Source organism: Bos taurus, chromosome 2 (genome assembly GCF_002263795.3).
Source record: "Bos taurus isolate L1 Dominette 01449 registration number 42190680 breed Hereford chromosome 2, ARS-UCD2.0, whole genome shotgun sequence".
Lineage (NCBI taxonomy): Eukaryota > Metazoa > Chordata > Mammalia > Artiodactyla > Bovidae > Bos > Bos taurus.
Genome location: NC_037329.1, coordinates 135509557 through 135530533, shown reverse-complemented (window position 1 = coordinate 135530533; position 20977 = coordinate 135509557). Strand labels below are relative to the sequence as shown.

The 20977-nt window shown below is 56.5% G+C and overlaps 1 protein-coding gene across 6 annotated transcripts in view; it reads right to left on the bottom strand.

The window, feature by feature from the left end:
- Nucleotides 1-532: 532 nt before the first annotated feature.
- The window catches only part of PADI2 (peptidyl arginine deiminase 2), a 56626-nt gene continuing 36181 nt past the window's right edge, over nucleotides 533-20977 (bottom strand). Inside the window, exons 7-17 of one of the 6 annotated variants that reach the window (NM_001430719.1) lie at nucleotides 17384-17449; nucleotides 16012-16190; nucleotides 13788-13942; nucleotides 13076-13187; nucleotides 12456-12563; nucleotides 10130-10281; nucleotides 8813-8957; nucleotides 7965-8058; nucleotides 6117-6202; nucleotides 4193-4321; nucleotides 533-3573 (exon numbers count right to left, since the gene is read on the bottom strand). In NM_001430719.1, the coding sequence (NP_001417648.1) occupies nucleotides 3340-3573; nucleotides 4193-4321; nucleotides 6117-6202; nucleotides 7965-8058; nucleotides 8813-8957; nucleotides 10130-10281; nucleotides 12456-12563; nucleotides 13076-13187; nucleotides 13788-13942; nucleotides 16012-16190; nucleotides 17384-17449 (1460 nt within the window). In that variant the 3' untranslated portion in view covers nucleotides 533-3339. The other 5 variants (NM_001430720.1, XM_010802617.4, NM_001430721.1 and 2 more) reach the window with 5 other exon arrangements.

Below are 20977 nucleotides of genomic sequence, written 5' to 3'. Positions count from 1 at the left end.
ACAAAACTACAGCTGTGACCCCCTTCAGATGATTGCCGGTGGGCTCCAGGGACCCCCTTGCCCGTTCAGAGTTCAAGTCCCCACGGCCAGTGACTGACTGGTGTAGGTTGTGAGACTTGGCCCCAGATGGAATGACTGAGCTGCCACTTCTGCTCAGAGCCCTCCTGTGACCAGGCTGAGGCTACATCTGAAATCACACTCTTGGCCTCTTCCCTTTTCTGGTCCTGCTCCCTGCGCTCCCTTCCTGGTTTCTCAGGGAGGCATTTCCTTAATAAGTCACTTGTTCCCAAAAGCTCACCTTTGGCTTTCCTTCTGGGGAACCCACCAGAAAACAGTCAGACTTTATTGTGGGTGTTGGTCTTGACCTTGGGTGGTGGCCAGGTACTACACATCCATCGACTGTGTGGGATTCCAAACCCTCGGGGTACCCTTCCTGAGACCCCTGGTTGTGTGTGTAGAAGGGCAGCGACCACAGGGCCAGGAGAGGGCCCGTGTGTGGCCATGAAGCAACCATGAACATCACACCAGCAGCCACAGGACTTCCCTCCGACCATTTATTTTGTTGCTGCTTAATCAGGCTCTTTCCCAACATGTCGCCATCTCCAGCATCGCCTCTCGTCCAGAAAGTTGAAACCATGCCCCGCCTCTCGTCATCTTCACAATACCCTCTGCTCTCTTATTTAAAAGATTTCAAAGTAAAGATCGAAACAGGACCTTGGCTGAGTTTTGCAACACGGGAGTGTATTCTAGGCCTATGTTTATAGAAGGTGGTGGGTGGGAAAGAATCACAAGCCCAGGGATGCTGGGGGGATATCCACGGCAAGGGCAGTCACACGGGTGGGCAAGCAAGACGGGGAAGGCCGTCTGAGGCCTGGGGGCTTCAGAGTCATCAGCAACTGCTAACTTACTGATGGGGAGAGCCTTAGAAAAATCCAGAAATACACACCGTCTCCACACGGGAAGTGCGCGCTTCCCCTTAAGGCAGACTAAAAAAGAAAAAATGAAAGCCCCACACACACATTAACCAAGCACAAAAACACACAGCAAACTCTAAGTCTCCAGATAAACATTCACAAATAGGCACTTGGTGTCTTCAGCTCTGGGATTGGAGAAACCTGGGGCTTGGGCCCCAAAGGCAGGAGCCGCTGTTCCCAAAGCGGGAACAGCAGCTTCTGAAGGCACTGGGGCCCCATCTGCTGGGGGGCACTGGCCCCAGCTGGACGGGCAGGAGGCTTGTTTAAAGAAGACCCACCCCTCTCATTTCACTGCAACAGCAACTTGTGGAAGCTCTGCACCCTGTGCATTCCCTGAATATAGTGAACTGGTATTTCTAAAGAGTGCATCACTGAAAGGGCAGATGCGGACATTTAAATGTGGGTGGCTGCCTCCTGGAGGCACGGGCAAGGGCCAGAACCTGCTTGCTACCGGGCCCTGTACCCTCAGAGCCCACCACTGTGCCCGGCACTCAGACACACAATACAGGTTTGCTGAATGAGTGAATAATCCAAGATCTCATTCTTCAGGAATCCAAATTTACAACCTTTTCATTGGTTATAAATCAGTTCCTTTTTAACTCTCGAAGTGGAATTATAATTCACTTATTCTCTGAAGTCAGCTGGCCTTAAAGGAAATTTTAAAGCTGAAACTAAGTCTTTTCAGTGGGAGCCAGAGAATGAATCTGATTATGTCCAAATGAGAGGATTTTCAGCATGTACTAATAAACTTCAGTGGGGATCATCGGTCCATCTCTAAGGCCAGTATCTGGCCCAGAACTGGCTGTTGGGGCTGGAGGTTAGGGCAGGGTCTTTATGTCTTGTGCCTGACATCTGGAGAGGAGAGGTGGGTCTTTAATTGTGTCTTGTGGCGGGGAGGTCTGAGTGTGGCTGGTGGGGAAGAAGTCCTTGTCTAGCTGCCTGGAGAGACGGCATCAGAGCAGGAAGTGGAGGCCATGAGAGGAGATGGGTCAGGGGCGGCCAGAGAATCAAGAACCCAGCAGAGAAGATGGGTAACACAGCTCACCCTGGGGCATCTTTGCACATGGAACTCTGGGGCCATGAGGATGCTGGGGTCGGGGCGGGGGGTGGGGAACTCCCAAACATCTGGGAGAGCCTGGGTCCATGAGAAAGATGAGGCAGAAGGAGCATCTCAGAAATGGAGAAGGCTGTGCTGATAAAATCTGCTGCCAGCGAAGGGTCTAAGCTCGATGATTGGACCCTCGGGGAGTGGGGAGCTGCCAGTGGTGTCTACACTGCAGAGGGCAAGCAAGGGGATCTGCTGGCAGCCTGGAAAGGAATGAATAAATGGGGTGGCCCCCTGGACAAACAGCAGTGGATTTCAAAGGATGACGGCAGTTCTAGGTACACCTGGATCCCAGAATCCCCTCATGCCGGCTGCCTTGGCCCTCGGGGCACGGCTGCTGGGCAAACTGGCCGTCCCAGAGCCTCTTCCCGTCTCCTCTCATTCCGCTTTGGACAACAGACTAAAGACTGGGGAAGGTTCTGGGTCCTGGGGTTTTTGGCTTGCTTTTCACATCAGGGCTACACAGACTCTGGCCAAACGTTCAGCTACTTTCAGGACGGTCCACGTGGAGGGTCACGGGGGGAGATGACATTGTGGGTGCTGAGGCCCTTCTGAGGGAGGCAAGGCACGGATACCCCACACCCCTCCCCAGTGCTGGAAGGCCCCTCAGGGGCGGCCCGCAGTCCAGTCCAGGCAGGGGGTGCTCTGGGGGTACGAAGAGTCTGGAGAAGTCAGGGAGGGCGGGGGCACCCGGGCCCCTGTGGTGTCAGCCCCGACAGCTGGGTTTCCTCCTTTTTGTCATACAAGCGCCTGACTCGGCTTTGGTTGCTGAGTACTCACTTCAAACATGGTGACCTTGAGTGAACACACTGCCAGCTACGTGACCAGGTAAGGAGCCAGGCCGCCTCCCCTCACTGAGGCCCTTTCTTCTAGAGATCTTAGTTGATTCTGATAACTGACAATTGGGGCTACCTTTTTTCCCCCCTCTTCCCTCGCTTTAAATTTCCACTCTCCCATTTAAAATTCACCAAGAAAGAGAAAGCCCTCGAAAAACCAGACCCCCACCCTCAACTCGCATGCAAGCAGAGGCCCAGTTTCCTGGGCTCTCTTTCCCCACGACCTTGCTGTGTGGCCCAGTGTGCCAGGCAACTTCCGGGTCCTGTAAGTAAAGTGAAATTGAAAGTACAAACGTTTTCCCCAAGTTCCCTGATGGCTATCGCTGAAGGGCATCCTGCAGTCACACTAAGAACCACAGAGGCTGGTCCGGCACCAGCACGGCAGCCGTGGGGCTGCGGCCCGCTCACAGCAGCCCCGGGCAGGTCAGGGCTCCATGTGCCACCACTTGAAGGCGAAGGGCTTCCGGCGCACGTTGGTGCCGCAGTGCACCTCGCCCAGGAACTTGTGGTAGGCGGAGATGTCGTCCACGAAGGTGCAGCAGAGGCCCAGGGGCTCCAGCAGGCAGCGCACGTGCGTCTCCAGGCAGCACACCTCCTCCACCTGCGGCCCGAACGGCTTGGGGATCCCCAGGTCCTTGTCGAGTACGATCATGTTCACCTGGGACGGGCAGGGGGGCGGCAGTCACCGTCACTGAGCGCCTGCTCTGCCCGCCCTGCTCCAAGCCGTCCAACAGCCCTGCGATCCGGGACTGTGAGTATCCCCACTTTACAGATGAGGAAGCGGAGGCTCAGAGGGGGCTCAGCACTCCATACATGGCAGAGCTACATGGAAAGCCTAGCAACCGCCCCGTGTGTGTGTGTGGACACACGTGTGCATGCGGCTGCATGTGCATCGGTGTGTGCACTGCACGCGTGAACGCGTGTTTTCATGTGCGTATACACGCAGCTGTGTTTCTTGTGTGTGAGTGTTTTAACCTCTTTCTAGCTCTAGAAGACTCTCCTCTATGATAACAAGAATCTCTCTCGTCTATAAAGGCCTTTGAATTTACAAAGCACTTTCCACTGTGTTAAGCTGAAGCCTCCCCCAGGATCCCAAGGGGCAACCAGAAGGAGCAGTCCTCCAGGCAGGGTGAGTGCTGGGGTGGGAGGCCACACGGCAGCTCAGCCGGGCCTGGGGTCTGGGCCTCCCGTTCGGCCAGCCTCAGCAAGGGGTCCCTCCAAGTCTGGCCCGCCCCTACTGACAGTTTGGGTGAGGTCCGGAGCCCACAACACCTCACCATGTTTGGGAAGAAGGCCCTGGCCTGGTGGTTCTTGTCCATCTTGAACAGGGCGGGCAGGTCGATGATGTCCTGCTCCGTCAGTCCCAGCTCCTTCTTGAGGATGTCACGGTTCCAGTCCAGGCAGCGCTGGGTGACGGGGAAGAAGGGAGGGCGGGCGAGTGAGGGGCACCCCGACACCTCTGTCCACCTCAGCCCTGCCTGAGGCATCAGACCCGGGGCCCCAGCACTCCAGGGAGCGTGCAGGGCTCCTCCAGCACGGGGCACCTCTCCCATGCCCCTCCCACCCGCACTGGGAGTAATGGAGAAGCGAGAAAGTTACAGAATTCGTACCAGGAGCTCACAGCGATGACACTCAGCACTCATTTACTGATCACCAACTACGAGTCAGACCCTAAGCGCTTGCCATGCAGCGTCCCACTGAATCCTCAGGCCACCCCAGGTGGAAAGAGTAACAGTGACGATGGTCTTGATTAATAATAATAAAACTAACATGTACGAGCACCCTAAGTGTACGGTTCTGAGTGCTGTACGTACGTTCCTTGTCTCAACCTCAGTCTCGTGAGGTGGACACTGTTAGTATCCCCTTATTGGAGACCAGGTGGCTCGGTGGTGAAGAATCTGCCTAACAAGACTCAGGTTCAGTCTCCAGGTCGGGAAGATCCCTGGAGAAGGAAACGGCAACCTACTCCAGCACTCTTGCCTGGGAAATCGCATGGACAGAGAAGCTGTTGCACTACAGTCCATGGGTCACAAAGAGCCGAACACAACTGAGCGACTGAGCACACACATCTCGAGTATTAGAGACGAGGGAAGCTAAGACAGAGTCCTTAGTGAGCGGCCCAGAGTCCCAGTGCGGAAAGCGAGGGGTCGTGGTCTGACCTCAGATCTACCTGATGCCAAAAAGTGAAACAGAGAGGGGTTGTGATAAAGTCAACTTTCAACCGGCCGTGAGACGTTTGGGGACCTTTGGGAAACTTGGGGTTGCTTCTCCAGCATCCCTCCACCCCTCCCCTTGAAATGCAGCAGCCAGTCGCTGGGTTGAGCTGTCGCCTCCTTGAGACGGCTGGTGTCCCTGCCTCTTTGTTCCAGGGGTCAGTTCAAGGGCAATAAACTAGGATTGAGGCAGTCAGCATATGAAATTCCTCTGGCTATAAGAATCGGTTCAGGTTGGCGCAGAGTGAAATGCAAAGCTTTTGTGTAATTGTTGGCGGCATGTAAGACCTCTCTCTTTGTGGAGGTATGGGGGGTGGATGGACCACCTTGAACTGCTGCAACTAAGCTTCTGCCAGGAGGGTGCCTGCAGAGCCCAAGAAGTGCAGGGATGGAGCCAGAGCCCTGATGAGCCTACGCCTGAAATCCACGCCACTGTCGAACTTTCCACTTGTATGAGCCAATCGTGCCCTTTTGTCTCAATATGTCCGAGTTTTTTTTTAAACTTGGTGCTTTAAATATGCCCATGCAAACAGAGATCTAATTCAACTAAATAGGACCCTGTTGACTGGTTTCTACTTCTGGATATAATTTTGAGATTTAGGAATTCAGAAAGTAGGATTCATCCATAGAGAGAAAACTTCAGGAATCTGTGACCCCTAAAAAATAAAACTTCAGGGCATATCTTCATATAAGAGTTTTCCTGGAAGTAGGTCTGTAGTTTTCGTATTTTGGTGTCTGTGGGTCTCCCCCAAATGTTGTGGGCTCTAGCCTTACAGAAACTTCGGCTCTTGAGCACCGCTTGGTACATCTTCCTTCCCAGGTCTCCTGTCTGCTTCTGGCCTCTGCTGGCCTGCACCTCCCACCGCTGTCACACACTCAGCTTCCAGTAGGGAGTAAGTCAGGCAGGCGGGCCGCCATCCCCTAGGGCGGCCCCAAGGCTGTGACAGGCGCAGCCTCTTCCCTCCCACAAGGCCCAGCCCGCGCTCACCTGGAAGTACTGGTTCTCCTGCACGAGGCTCTCATTGGACAGAATCTTGTTGATGGTGATGCGCTTGCTGCTCATCCCGCCCAGGCCTGTGGGGGTGAGAGGACAGGGGATGGTCTATGTCCTGCCTCGTGCTCTTCTTTGCCAAGACTCTCAGCTTCTGGGCTCTCTCAGGACGAGGCCGATGGAGCAGGAACAGGCAGGAGCGTGGGAGGGCAGCCCCTGCGGACGCTTCTTTCCCCAGGGCTGGCCATGTCACTAGGGCCAGGGAAGAGGGGGGCCGCTGCCTTGCTCTCTCTCTGGCCCGAGGGTGGGGTGGCACAAGAGGCCTGCTTCCAAGGACGAGCAGCGGGCCAGGGGGAGGGTGGCAGAAGCGACCTCCTTCCAAGGACGAGCAGCGGGCCAGGGGGGGGGGGGTGGCAGAAGCGACCTCCTTCCAAGGATGAGAAGCAGGCCAGGGGGCGGGTGGCAGAAGCGACCTCCTTCCAAGGATGAGAAGCGGGCCAGGGGGAGGGTGGCAGAAGCAGGGGGCCAGGCAGCGATGCCCTCCTGTTTCAGGCCCGCCTCACGCCTGCCCCCGTGCTGTGCTGGGCCTGCATCTATCTCCTGTCCGCTCGTGGGGGCCTGTGTGGTTTCTGATTGGTGACCCCCAACGCTTAGGGAGCACCCGCTATGTAGCAGGGAGCCGTCTGGAAATTCACCGCAGTAGCTCAATAGTCTCCCCCCATCTCTATCAGGTAGCTTCCAGCATTAAAGATGAAGAAGCGGAGGCACAGAGACGCTCCCTGACTCATCCGAGGCCTTACAGCTGGTGGCTGAGCCCGTAAGCAGACCAGGAAGCCAGACTGCAGAGCCCAGCTATTGACTCCTTTCTTCCGTGTCTGATGCTGGTCCACTGCGTTTCCTAGTTGTGCAGCTTGTTAGTGGCAAACAGATGGGGGCTGCTGCTGAGCGGTCTCCAACCCCTTGGACGCATCTGTACAGAGATAACAGCTCCTGTGCCCTATGGGGGGCTTTGAGGGGTTAATATAGAAAGAAGCTTTCAGAAAGTTGAGACTCATGCCTGCCAACCTAAAAAGTTCCTATCGGTGGGAATTAAAAAAGGATAGTGGTCTTATCTTGTCTGTCCCAGACACTAGTCACCATCAGGAACGCTGCCTTTGGACATGGAGGGTGGTCATGTAACTAAGTATCAACCAGTCTGAGGGATACACTCTTGGCATCAGGTGGATTAGAGATGCCAACCTGAAAAGTGACAACAACTAATTTACGAAAAACACTTAAGAAACTGTCATGGCGCCTCACTGAATCCACCTGATCAGCTCCCTTTGTTTCCACGGTTAATTTAAGAGCAAAGCTCCTCCCAGTCTGTCTGTCTCAATTACGTGTCTGAATTAAGCAGACGGTTTCTCGCTCCGGGACTCGTGGTGAAGCCGTCCTGCATTGCGTCGTCAGCTCTGCTCTTCTTCCTGCCCCTAAACTGCAGGATGTACGCTCTTCTCTAGCTTCGTTTCCAAAGCGCAAGGTCCCCGAGTGCAGATGGCACTTTGGTTTTGAACCATTTAACTCTCCTCGGGGCTGGTGCCATTTGAAGTGTCCCACACCATGTCCCGAAGAACCACAGGCCACTGTCGAGGGTCATAAGGGGTGGTGGGCGGCTTGAGGTGGGGGTGACGACCGCGAGGCCCACAGAGGCCAGGGCCGCCTCCCACCAGGATGACCCCACGGCCTCAGAGCGGGCTGGACGACCGGAAGTGGAGCTGGCTGTCCGGGACAAAGCGCTTACCAGCCCCATCCTCCCAAAGGCCCCCTGGGGGCCTGGCTCGCTGCCAGGGCCCCGTGGGCACTCACCTTTGAACATGATGGCCTCCCCGTGGCCCTCCTTCTGCTTCTCTCTGAAGAGCTTGTAGCAGGCTGAGGTGCTGGCCATGAGCATCCGGAATTTCTGCGAGAGACCGTCCGGCCGGCCGGTCAGCAGAGGGCAGGTGGCCGAGCTGCGTGGGGGGCTCCCGCCCTGAAGACCCGGGGCCCTGCCTGCACATTGTCTCAGCCACCCACACCGAGTGGCGAAGGCTGCCTGGCAGGATTTCTCTATTTCAGAGGAGTATTTTCACCCTTCCTGCCACAGAAATTTTCCTGCCTCAGCAACGCCGTCGAGTCGAAGCTCAGAGTAAAAGGTGACCTTGGACAGAGAGGGAGAGCATCTCCAAGGGGCCAAGAGGCCCGGCCATTTGCTCCAGATTTACAGGGTTATTAAGTTGCAGACATTTCTTTGCATTTCAGAAAACGAAAGACTCTCTCTAGGGCCCCAGGCCCATAGGCCATTGCTCTCCAGGGCATTACGGCCAGTACCGTGGCCGCCAGCCCTGTGGGGTTATTGGACACTTCAAGTGCTGCTGGTCTTAGTGGAGATGTGTGAGGAATAAAGCATACACCAGATTCTGAATGCTTGGTATGAAAAAAGAACGTAAAACCTCTCATTATTAATTTTTATAATGATTACATGTTGAAATGCTAAAATTTCAGATTTATTGGGTTAAACATTTACTGGCCACAGCAACAACATACAAACCAGCTTCAGCCTCCTTCCTCCTTCCTCTGTACAGTCCATTTCTACTAGATACCCCGCTGCTGACAACAGCTGGTAGTACAGGGGTTCCGCACCAGCCTCCCCGCTCCAGCCTCAGAGGTCAGCTCACCTTGGTGCCTGGGATGGGGACGAAGGTCACGAACTCATCCACGTGGCCCACGGTCAGCCAGTCTGAGTAGAGCTCCACGGGCACCTGGACCTGCTGGGCCTGCAGGAAGTCCCGCACCACCCTGGTCATCCTCCGACCACCGGACCTGGGTGGGGTTGGGAGGGGGCAGTTCTTCAGAAGGTTGCCCGTGGTGCCTGTCTCGCCAGAGGGCTTGCAGGAGTTCAGCCCCTGGAACCCAGCCTGGATCCAGCGTGGCATCAGCAGAAAAGTCATGAGAAGGAACCTGAGTTGCAGAGACACTGCCCAGCCAGAAAGGCAGTTGAGTCCAGGGGGGAATAAGGAAGTGTCAGCTGCAGCCACGGTGTGTGTGAAGGGCATGGAGCCTGGCCTTTAGGCCCTGAGGGTGTCAGTGGGTACAGGGAGGCCAGCTTCTGTGCCCAGGGGTCCTTCTTGGACTGCTGGAGGGGCTAAGGCTCAGGCAACGTTGCACAATCTGCCCCTGCCTATGTCCCTCTTTGCGAGTAACATCTCACTTTCAGTCTTCCATCAAGTGACGCCTCTTCCAGGAAGCCCTTCTTGACTTCTACACTCCCTGAGGTCTTCAATCTGCCCATTACCCTTACACTATAACCCAAGATCTTTACAGTGGCTGGAAGATTCGTTTTTGATCTGGGCCCGTCTATGTCTCCTACTTCACCTTACTCTTCCTTGTTCTGTCTGTACCTGCTTTATCTTCCTCACTGCATGTTAGCACCCAGAAGTATCTCACTTGGCTGCTTGCTCCCACGTTTGTTTTCTATATTGCCGAGACCCCCACTCATCCTCCAACTCCTGCACCCCTTCCCCACCTTATTTATAATCTCATCATATACCCTCCCATTTGGGGAAGAGGGTCATTTACTTAGTTTCTTTCCTGGTGGCTCAGACGGTAAGGCGTCTGCCTACCATGCGGGAGACCTGGGTTCGATTCCTGGGTCGGGAAAATCTCTTGAAGGAGGAAATGGCAACCCACTCCAGTATTCGTGCCTGGAAAATCCCATGGACAGAGGAGCCTGGTAGGCTACAGTCCATGGGGTCGCAAAGAGTCAGACAAGACTGAGCGACTTCACTTCACTTCATGTTAGATCCTAATTCACACTAAGATGTAAAGGCTAACTTGATTTTCTTTCCAAGAATGTCTATATCTTGTCAGTCATGGGCAGGTTAATTCTCCCAGCCAATCACTCCATGTTGGAGCAACCCAGTCTGCTCCGACAGAAACAACCGCTACCCCCCAACCCCCCCCCACCCCACCAGCCCCTCCCTGGCTTCTCTTACAGAGGGAAGCTGCTCCCGATGAGGATCCGGCCCAGCGGGTATGTCTTGCCATCCACGGTCACTGGTGGACTGACCTCCAGGTTCCCGAAGGAATCCAGGCTGGTGACAGTCTCAAAGAGTGGCTCCCGGGTTACATAGCCAAAGTCTGGGCCCTGGGCAGGGGGCACACACCTGTGGTTAGTCCCCCGTGGCCAGGAGCCCTCAGTCCCAGCCCAGCCACCCTCTGAGGACCACTTTTCACCACCTTTGGTATGGCCCTGAGAGCACTTAGCTTCTGGGGGTTGCCCATTTGCTTGTTACTCCCGCTGAAGAGCAGGAACCCGGCATGGGGAGGCTGTGAGCACGTCGGTATGAGCGTGTGTGTGTGTGTGTGTGTGTGTGTGTGTGTGTGTGCATGCGTGCACATCTGTGTCTCTACATCCGTCTCTATTTCTTAAACACAGAGAAATACTGGTGATTTCATGATTGGTCCTTGTTTTGTGCCATTGACATCCCTGTTCCTCTGCTGATGTGAGCAAGCAACGGACCTTTGCTGATGTTAGCTATTGACGGATGGGGGCTGTTTGTTACTATGATCTTACCAAGTGAAAGCTGGCCAAACATGCAAGAACGTCAGATAAGTAACATACAATTTCAATCTAGCCCCAACCAACCATGTGTGTTCACTGAGCCCAGATGCAGCCTCAGACTCCTTCTTAGCACAGAGCTCTAACAGACTGGAATTACATGATACAACCCCCATAATGAGTATGGTAAAGCCCCTGTGACTCCCTGAATTTTAAGTTTCCTTTCATGATTTTTTTTTTTTTTGGTAAAAAGGTAGGGATCTTGCTTCAGAGCTTGCACTGGGGCTGGAACGAAGCTTGTCCAACAGACATCCTTGCTAATAAAAATCATAGAGTGAGAAGACGTGGCTTATTCTGGCCCAGCTCAGAGGCTCAAGGGACAGCTGTGCCCAGAGGGGTGAATGGCTGCAGCTTAGCGCTTTCTCTCCTGGGAGCCCCAGACGGCAAGGTGTGATCTGCCAGAGGCTGGGGCAGCTGGGCTTTTATAGCCTCACACAGGGGGCGGGGGGCAGGCACGCAGCACAGAGCCGGGCTTGGCCCGGGCCTCCAGGAACAACGCAGCCCAGGGCACTGGTACCAGGCCAGCCGAGAACACTGCAGGCAGTGGCGACCCAGGAAGAAAGTGAGAACAGGATCTGAGGCCTCAGCTCTCAGGCCTGTGGCAACTGCTGAACGGTGTGACTGCCCCTCGTGTTGGAGGAAGTGGACAGTCCATACTGAGGACGGTGTCCAGGGCTGGGGAATGAGAACCAGAACAGCAGCTAATAATAGTCCTTGTGTCGGAGCAGCATGGGAGTCTTAGATCACGCCTTCGGTCTTTGCAGCAAGTCTGTGAGACGGATGCCATTCCAATCCCCGTTTCACAGACGAGCACACTGAGGCCTGAGGAGGTTAAGTTGCTTGCCCAAGGCCACGCTGCTGCTAAGGGGCGGAACTGGGACTCGAGGCCAGCTCCATCTGGCGTTCCAGAGCCGTGTGCTCATGGCCCTGCCATCTCCTGTGATGAGGGACAAGGTTAGTGAGTGTTCTCAAGCAGCAGGTGCGGACTTGGCTAAGGGCTGCCTCTGAGCAGCTCTGATGTCTCAGGGAGGCTGTCCTGCATGTTACTTTGGGAAAGACCCCTAACCTACATTTTATGCTCCAGCCAAGCTCTCCTTGCCTATTCAGGGCAGAAGGTCAGGACAAGGAAGACTGAGTTGGGTTCTGTCCTCATCCAATTGGTTGTTGAGGGCATAAAAAGAGAGTGGTAATGACCTCTAGGATCAAGGGTGGGGGTTAGATTGCTTTTTTAAAAACTCATGAACTAAAAAATCACAGCCTTACTGAGCTTTGAAGTTGGAACCAGGCTTTCCAACAACTGCTTATAAGTTTCCTCCTTGAAATGTATTTTGTTGCAAGTTGGAGGTGGGGGCAGGGGCAGATCTCTGTCTCCCATAGAATCAGTTATGAGAGCAGGAAGGGATGTTGGAGGTTACTATCCCAATGACCCATTCTGCAGATGAGAAGATGGAAGCAACAGACTAATTTGCCAAGGGGCTTCCCGGTGTCTCAGACGGTAAAGAGTCCGCCTGCAACACAGGAGACCCGGGTTCAATCCCTGGGTCCGTAAGATTCCCTGGAGAAGGAACGGCAACCCGTTCCGGGGTTCTTGCCTGAGACTCCCGGGGACAGAGGGGTGCCCGAGGCCTCCCCACTGCTCTGCCCTGCAGCCCCGGGCTGCACCCCGACCCCATCCGGCAAGGCGGCCCTCAGCCTCTCACCAGGAGCTGCTTCACCGGGAAATCCTTCAGGTTTCCGTCTCTGGGGGAGTCCAGCACCACGGGGAAGCCTTTGTGCGGGGCCTCGATGTAGCCAAACTCGATTTCATCCTGTGGGGACAGTGGGAAGAGCCATCCAGTGAGCCCAGGGGGCCTCCAGGGAACTCCAGCTGCCTCCCCGGTCCCTCGCATACGACGGCAGGAGTTTCTTATGCAGCCTTCCTCAGAGGCTCTGCAGGCCCCTGGTGTGCTTGCACTCACTGACCCCGCTGTAAAAAGCCGGTAACATCCTGTGTGCATCTTCCTGCAAGGAACACCTTAACTCGAGAGCCATGCTGTATTCACAGATGGGCTCCTCTTTGGCTGTTGTAGGGTGCTCCACCGAGAGGCAACCGGTCACGCAGTCGCCCCTCCCCACGGACGGATGTCTCCGTTGCTTCAGTCTCCGCCCCTCTAAGAAGCTGCAGTGAGCCGCCTGGTGCGTTTATGTCCCTGTGCACACGCACACGCGTGATCTGACATAGAATTCACACGTGCGGAGCAGCTGCTGCCAGGGTGCTGACACTAAGCTGCCCCTCTTGCCTGAGTCCTGAGCCGCGTCCTTCCCAGCCTGGGGGCCTCACCTGGATCCAGCGGTCCCCCCGGTTCATGTACTGGAAGCAGACCTTCAGTTCGCAGTTGGTTTTCTCCACCAGGTTCTTCACCTCTTTCAGGAACAGGTAGTTGTCCTTCATGCTGAGAAGCGTGGGCAAGAGGGAGAGACCAGGAGGGAGCGTGAGGAGGCACAGGCCCGCCATGGGGGAGGCGCGGCAGCGGGCCCCTGGGCTGGGCCCTGCTGGGCAGGTGAAGCCCCTCTGTGCTCACCTGTGCAGAGGCTGCTGGAGTCAAGGGCCGTGCAAACTCAGCCCTTCCTGCAGTGTCTGCCACGGTCATGAACAAAGCGAGGAGGGGAATTCTCACCCCGCCTCCTGAAAGCCTTCCACCTCTGACTCCCAGATTTCCAAGAAACAGCTAACCTAACCCGGAGGCAGGGGATGGGCTCAGGACATGGACAGCACAGGCCCAAAAGATGTGGGAAAGAAAACGCAGCTATCGCTTTTAGAGCACAAAAACTGCTCCAGGACCTTGACAAATGCTTTGCCTGCTTCACCCCACTTAATCCTCGCAGAGACTCTGAGATGTCACCATCTCAGAGAAACAGAGGCACAGAGAGGTCACGTTAGTGCTCAAGGTCACGCAGCCGAGAAGCAACGAGCGTGACCTGACCCAGGTCTCTCACCTCCTGAAGCCCCAGCTCCAGCCGCCTGGCCTGTCTGCACTGTGCCTACCGCTTACCAGCACACAAACACCGACACTGGAGGCAGGATGTTGGGGGTCATGATCCACGGAGCGATGCGGAACGTCACGGTGTCCGTGAAGACGGGCGTCAGAGGGATCTCCTGGGCGTGGGAGAGATCAGGAGGTCTTGTCAGGGTGCTTTTCACTCCTGTCTAACAAAGTAGGTGAGACCAATAACTGCTGTTCAGTCGTGCAGTCGTGTCCGACTCTTTGTGACCCCATGGACTGCAGCACGCCAGGCCTCCCGGTCCATCACGAACTCCCGGAGTTCACTCAGACTCCCGTCCATCGAGTCGGCGATGCCATCCAGCCATCTCACCCTCTGTCGTCCCCTTCTCCTTCTGCCTCAGTCTTTCCCAATGGTAGTACATTATTGAGCACTTACTGTATGCCAGGTCCTATTGTGACAGGTGAGATTTCACTTCTGCCATACTCAGGGGTACATACTATTTTAATCCTTGTTTTGTAGATCGGAAAACTGAGTCACAGACCTCTGATTCACAAACTGTACAAAGCTGTCCAAGGTCAAGTGATCAGTAAGTGGGTGAGCCTGTATTTAAACCCAGACTGTTGAGCTCAATCTCAACTGCTATCTGATCTCATTGCATCCAAGTTCTTTTCCTGAAATCGGCTCACACGATGACTGAGTCAGACCCAGCCTTCCTCAGTTTTTGCTCTGGGTACCTTGCTCTTTTCTACGTGTGAACATTTTAATGTTATCGGGCGAAATTTTGCTCTGTCCAGATTTTTTTTTAAGGAAAGGTTCGGGAAGCTTGCCCGGAACCTGAGGGAAGATGAGGTAAGATTTCGTTGCATGGCTGGCTTTGGAAAGCTACAGGAAGCTGCGTCCCGCCCTTGGTGGGGAGCATGGGGGTGGCCTTTCCCGCATGGGTCTGCCTTCCGCTGGTGTCCGCTGGAGGGGCCGCTCTGAGACCCTGATGCACTGCGGGTGCAGGAGCAGCCCCTCCCCACCCCATCTCGTTATCTCCGTTTTTTCTGCCTTTCCCTCCTCCCAGGGACTCGAGAGCACGTTGTGAATGAGCTGCTCCAAGCTTGGATGCTCACAATCACCCCAGGAAGCAGAAGCATGTGTCATTTCTATTTTCCACGTGGGGAAACCAAGGCGCACGGGGCCAGTTCACTTGCCCAGTGTCTCGTGGGCTCAGACCCGGGCAGTCTGACTCGAGCTCCTTCTCATAGCCCTGAGGCCCAGCTTCACCTGCGGCCGAGCCCATGGCATCTCGCCTTGAAGTGGTCTAGAGGCGAAGCAGAGGAGCAAGCCCGTGTCTGAGGGGGCAGCCGGGCCCTCCCTCTATCTGAGCGAAGGGGGCCTGAGAGCCAGGGCTCCGGGGCTGCAGTTTTGGTAAGAGGTCCTTATGGGTGGGAAGCAGCCTCAGCTGGGGGCACCGCTCCCCTAGGGGGCGAGTACTCGCCTCCCCGCTCACTTTCTGCAAACCAGGAGCGCACGTGCGCAAGATGTCCGGCCGCAGCGGGGGGACGTGGTTCAGGATTGTGATTCGGCAGCTCCCACGGCGAGGGTGCAGGGCCCGTTAGGGAGGGAAGAGCAGGGCACACGCACATGGCTTAGTTTGCTCCTCGTGCCAACCAATGGTTCCCTGTGCCCAGAACTACACCCACCCTGCACATGGATGGGGGCTTCCCAGCTGGCGCAGCGGTAAAGAACCTGCCTGCCAACGCAGAAGACGCACGCTGGATCCCTGGGTCAGGAAGAACCACTGGAGAAGGAAATGGTAACCCACTTCAGATATTCTCGCCTGGGAGATTGCATGGACAGAGGAGCCTGGCTCCTCAAGTAATGTCTGATCTCGCTGCATCGAAGTTTTCTTCCTGAAGTCAGCTCACATGATAATCGGGCCAGGCTCAGCCTTCCTGTTTCTGCTCTGGGCACCTCGTTACAGTCCACGGGGTTGCAAAGAGCCAGATGCAACTGAGTGATTGAGCGCGCGCGCACACACACACACACACACACACACACACACACTCTCCAGGGAGCAGGCAGACCTGGGGACAGGCGTGAGGTCAGAGACACACCCGAAGAGCATCCTGGGGAGGAGGTACAGTGAGGAGGACCCCCAGGGCGGGGCTCGGAGGCCCTGGCGGATGTGTGCAGGTGATGGGAGCACTTAGATCTCCAAACCTGGGCTTCCTCCAAGGGGAGCCCGCTCCGCCCCCGGGAGCCCCTCCCGGCGAAGGCCCTCACCTCGGCCATGTACTCCAGCAGGCTGACGTGGATGGAGACCAGGCCCGCGAAGCCCTCGTCGGGAAAACGCAGGCCTTCCACGAAGAATAGCAGCTCCTCAGAGCCGCCCGAGTACTTGACCACGTGGTAGAGCTTCCGCCGGCCCAGGATGTGGACGTAACGCTGGCCGAAAAAGGGGTCTGGAGGAAGAAGGACCCAGCTCAGGCCCCGCTCCCCCAGCCGACCGTGGGGCGGGCTCGCTGATGGGGGCGCGACAGCAAAGCCCCTTGTCCTCTACACACAGGGAAAGCACGAGCGGCCAACGCCACCGGAAGGGCCGCGGCCCGGTCACCGTCCCAGCCCTGCTGGGCCCTAGCCCTGTGGCCCCGGACCAGACGCCCTCCCAGCTTCCAGCTTCCTCGGCTATAGAGTGAGTGAGCTCTCCCCAGGAAGGAGACAGAGATGAGAGAAGCTGAGGACTGGGCAGCCAGTGGTGGCGAAGAAGGGAATTATTGTTCGCATTTTACAGAGGAGGAAACTGAGTCCCAGAAGGGAAAATGGCTTGTCTGGTGTCATATAGCCAGTACGTAGCTGAGCTGGCAATCAAATCCCTAATTCTGAACCCCAATCTCTGCTCCCCTTTATATAAAGAAAACACCCACTTATGCCCTCAATTCCCCTCTGTACAGTGGAAGCCGTATCAGCATGTGGGTCTCTCGCTGTGCATTTTTTTTTCCTGGTTGCACACGTTTGCAGCTGGGAGGAAAGGCCGGTTTCTCCCGCACTCCTAGGCCACTGAAATCTCCTGGCTCCTCGCAGTGCTGTTCCCTCTGCTTAGAAGGCTTGTCTCCCACCTTCAGGCTTCTGAACTGCGCCCAGATCCCCCAGAGACCAAGCTAGGGGCTCTGTCTGCAGCGTCTGCACCCCTGTCCTTCCCTGTCCCAGCCCAAACGGACATGATCTCAGTGTTCAGCTGTTGGCCCCCAGAGCCTGTCACCTGCATGATGGCTGAGACAGGCCCGGCCAGGCCCAGCGCAGGTTGGGTTTGATAAACATCTGCTGAATGCACCAGTGCGCCCATGTCACCATATGGGAGCACTTTCAGGCCAATTGAGAGTGCATATACTGAGTTACTGCTCTCTGACCACATGGGCAAGGACCTCTGCGCGAGACAGAGAGGGTCAAGAAGTGGCCCCTCGCAAGGCTCAGCTGGTGGTAAGAACGCACAGGTGAGGGAAGCGTCACAGTAGAGCTCTGCGGTGAGTGAGCTGGAGGGGTTACTGGGAGGCAGAGGAAGGGAGCGGGATGGGAGGAGTTTGAGCGAAGAAAGGCAGCCTTTGAGATGCCCTTGGGGGTGGCAGAGGTGGGCACAGCGAGAAGATGCAATACTTGCATTGCCAAACGCATGGAGGTAGGACCCTAGGCAGTTCCAGGAGAAGTTTCTTTATGCCCTGCAGAGCTGGAAGGGCAGAGTAAGGCTCAGCTTAGTGCTGTCGTCAACAACAAAGGGAACGATTAATGAGCAGGCGCCCGAGGGCTACAAACGTGTACAAAATGAACAGAGGAACCAGCGAGGCCTGGGCTCGGGATGGCACCTCACATAGGAGAAGGTGCTCAATTAGATCTTGGTTATAAATACAGCTCCCTGAGGGTGGGTTACCTGAGTGGCTATGACTTCCAGAGTCAGAGAGATGCCTCTTTGGCTTTCAAGCTGCAAAACCCCAGGGAATTCACTTAACCTTCCCGAGCCTCGTTTATTCATCTGTTAAATGGGAGACAGTAACACTCATGCCACAAGGTGCTTGCAAGATAAAATCAGGAACCGAGGTAAGCTTGGTAACCAAGGGTGACGACCGGTAACACAGCTGGGACCCGCTGGTATTACTGTTATGAGAACCTGTGAATGTATCGGCAGACCCTTTACTGAAAAACACGACTTTCTCGTTGAATGGTTTAGGAATAGAAGGCAAAGAAAAAAATACCTCACCTCCCTTTCTGTGGGTGGGCCCAAGAAATGAGGAAGACAGACCGAAACACTGCGTGTCCCAAGGGGTTTGTCACAGGTCAGCGCAAAAGGTGACATCCTGCTCATGCAGAAAAGACACGTGTCCTGTGTCCCAACCACCGAGGAGGTCCAGACGGCTCCCCAAGGGGTTTGTCCCAGGTCAGTGCAAAAGGTGACATCCTCCTCATGCAGAAAAGATACGTGTCCTGTGTCCCAACCACCAAGGAGGTCCAGATGGCTCTGCATCGTTAAGGAAAATTCTCCCCCAGGGACCCAGGGCCTCCCATGACCACGTGTCTCAGGCTGCACTTGAACTGATGCTGGGAAAGTGATCTCAGGCCACAAAGCTGACTTGTCTTTCCAGAAAGCTCCAGAACTTTCCCACAGCTCAGGGCAGCTAGGTGGGATGTGTGTGCGTGTGGGCTCCCCCTGGGCCTGGGAGGGTGGGGCTCTGGCAAGGGAGCTGGGTGGGGTACGAGGACTCGTTTTGGCCCATCTGTGTGTAGTCTTTTCTGTCTGTGGCCCACAGTATCTCGGGCCAGCTCGGGGCAGATCGATCACTCGGTGGAACAATCAGCCACTGTCCCCGGAGCCTCCTTCCCCTGTCTCCCATCCCCAACTGGATGCGGGCCTGCCTCCGCGTGGCCAGCTCCCCCTGCAGGAACCAACAATGCCCCTCTATGGCGCGGCCCACGTGCCTCGGGCTGGCCCCGCCAGCCACCCTGACCTCCCCTTAGCCCTAGGCGTTGGCCCGCAGGCTGGCACGTGACATCACCCTTCCGGTCAGGGTGGAGTCATTCCACCTCCCAAGGAGACTCTGAGAGTGTGAGCAACTGTCCTGGTTTGCCCGAGATTGAGGGGCTTTTCAGAATGAGGGATTTTTAGTGCAAAAACCAGGACAGTCCTGGGAAAACTGGTGCAAGCCAGTCACCACAGCCCCGCAGAGAAAGGTCAGGAGCCGACCCCTGCAGAGAAAGGTCAGAAGCCGACCCCTGCAGAGAAAGGTCAGGAGCTGACCTCTGAGACCCGAGGGCAGAATCCGAGGCTGGGGTACACACACCTGGGCCTTCCTAACAGCACTGGGGACGCCTGTCCACGTCACTGACTATAATCAACGATCACAATAACAGCCCCCTGAGAAGCAGTGTCATCCACAGGGAGCGTTCCACGGACCAGCTGCTGAGTGCTGACATGTTTCTTATTTGATCTCTGTCGCCAGGGGGACAGTCAGGCCTCTCCTTAGCCACGAGTGACATCCCACACGAGGTACCCAAGGGCTGGCCTGCTGAGACTTGCCCATGCCCGGGATGTGAAGCCCCTGGGCTCCAGAACGGCATCTCAGGGCCCCTGAGCCCCCAGCCCAGCCCCTGGCCGCTGGGTACGAGTGGCACGTGACATTCGTGTAACACCACACAGCCTCACCCACGGTACACCTGGAGTTTGGCAGAGACCTCAAAATGTCGCAAAAAGGAAGAAAAGGAAACCGCACCATCGACAAAATCCCTCTCAGCCTGCTCTTTGGTGCCGAGTGTTCACCCGGGGCTTCGGTTCTGGGGGACACGGACTCTCCCGGGCTCATCGCTGCGTCAGTGAGGCCGTGCCCCTCCACGGGATGGCAACCCGATAACAGCCTGGGGATGGCGCAGCAAAGCGCTTCCAGCGGCGGCTCCCGTCTGCTCGGCTCCCGTCTGCTCGGGGCCCAGCGCGGAAGGCTGGGCGGGGGACGGATGTAATCCCGAGCCACACCTCAGGCTACCGCCACCCTCGGAAAGGCCTCCAGGTCACGGCTGGGGGCTGCCGGGAGCAGCAGGCCGAGCGTCACAATGTGACCTCGGGGGCTGCCCGTACCCCTCCGGCCCGGCCAGCAGCCCCACCCGCCGTGTTAATCCCGGCCTGGATGGGGTAAACAGCAACGGCTCGGGCCCCCTGGGGCAGTGGAGCCGGCCTGACTGGGGACCTTTCAGCCCTCGGCAGTCACTGCCCGATCCCGGGGTGGATCAGCAGGAGGACGGGCTTCAGGTGACAGCTGTCCACTGTGGTCCTGGCGGAACCCCTCCTGGAGGCGAGGGCCCGGGGTCACCGGGACCTGCCCCGGTTCTGAGTGGGCCTGTTCTGTGAGGTGGGTTCCAGAGCTAGGAGACCCCAGGCTCCTGGAGGGACAGGCACGCAGGGCAGCTCCACCCCGCACCACGGCAAATCGCAAAGCGAACTATTTTGCTGAGAGAGCTTTTTAACACATAAATCAGAGCTTGACAGTCGCTTGCTTAAAAGCCTCTAATGGCTTTTGGCTGCGCTTAGAGTCAATCCAAGCCCTCTCTCTGCCCTGGCCCCTGCCCAGTCCGCCGACCTTGACTCCAACACATCCCTTGCTGCGGTGTGCTGCCTGCTCCCCTAGTGCTCCAAACCGGTTCCCTCCGCTTGCAACACTCTTCCCTCAGCTCGGGAACGGCTGGTTCTTTCTCACTGTCGGGAGACCTGGGCTCGATCCCTGGGTTGGGAAGATCCCCTGGAGGAGGGCATGGTAAACCACTCCAGTATTCTTGCCTGGGAAAACCCCATGGACGGAGGAGCCTGGCAGGCTGCAGTCTGTGGGGTTGCAGGGAGCCGGACACGACTGAGCGACTGAGCACTCAGCACTTCTCATGGCTGGTTTGGGTCTCGACTCAGACGTCGCCCCCCTTGGAGAGGCCCCCCGACCCTCTATGCCAGTGGCTCCCGCCTCCACCTGCTGTCCCCTACGACTTGCTTTGTGTCCTTGCCTTGTCAAGCTCCCCGTGACGTCTCCCTCACAGGCTGTCCCCTCCCTGAGGGCAGGGTGCTGACCCAGGGATCCTGGTGCTGAGACCCAGCACCCGGCATGGAGGGGCTCAACAGCCAACCACAGAAGGCATGAGACTGAGCGGGCAGCTGTGGGCATTAGCCCCTTGCAAAGCATGTTTCCCACACAGGGGGCCCCGGATGCCCTGTCCTTGGCAAGATGAA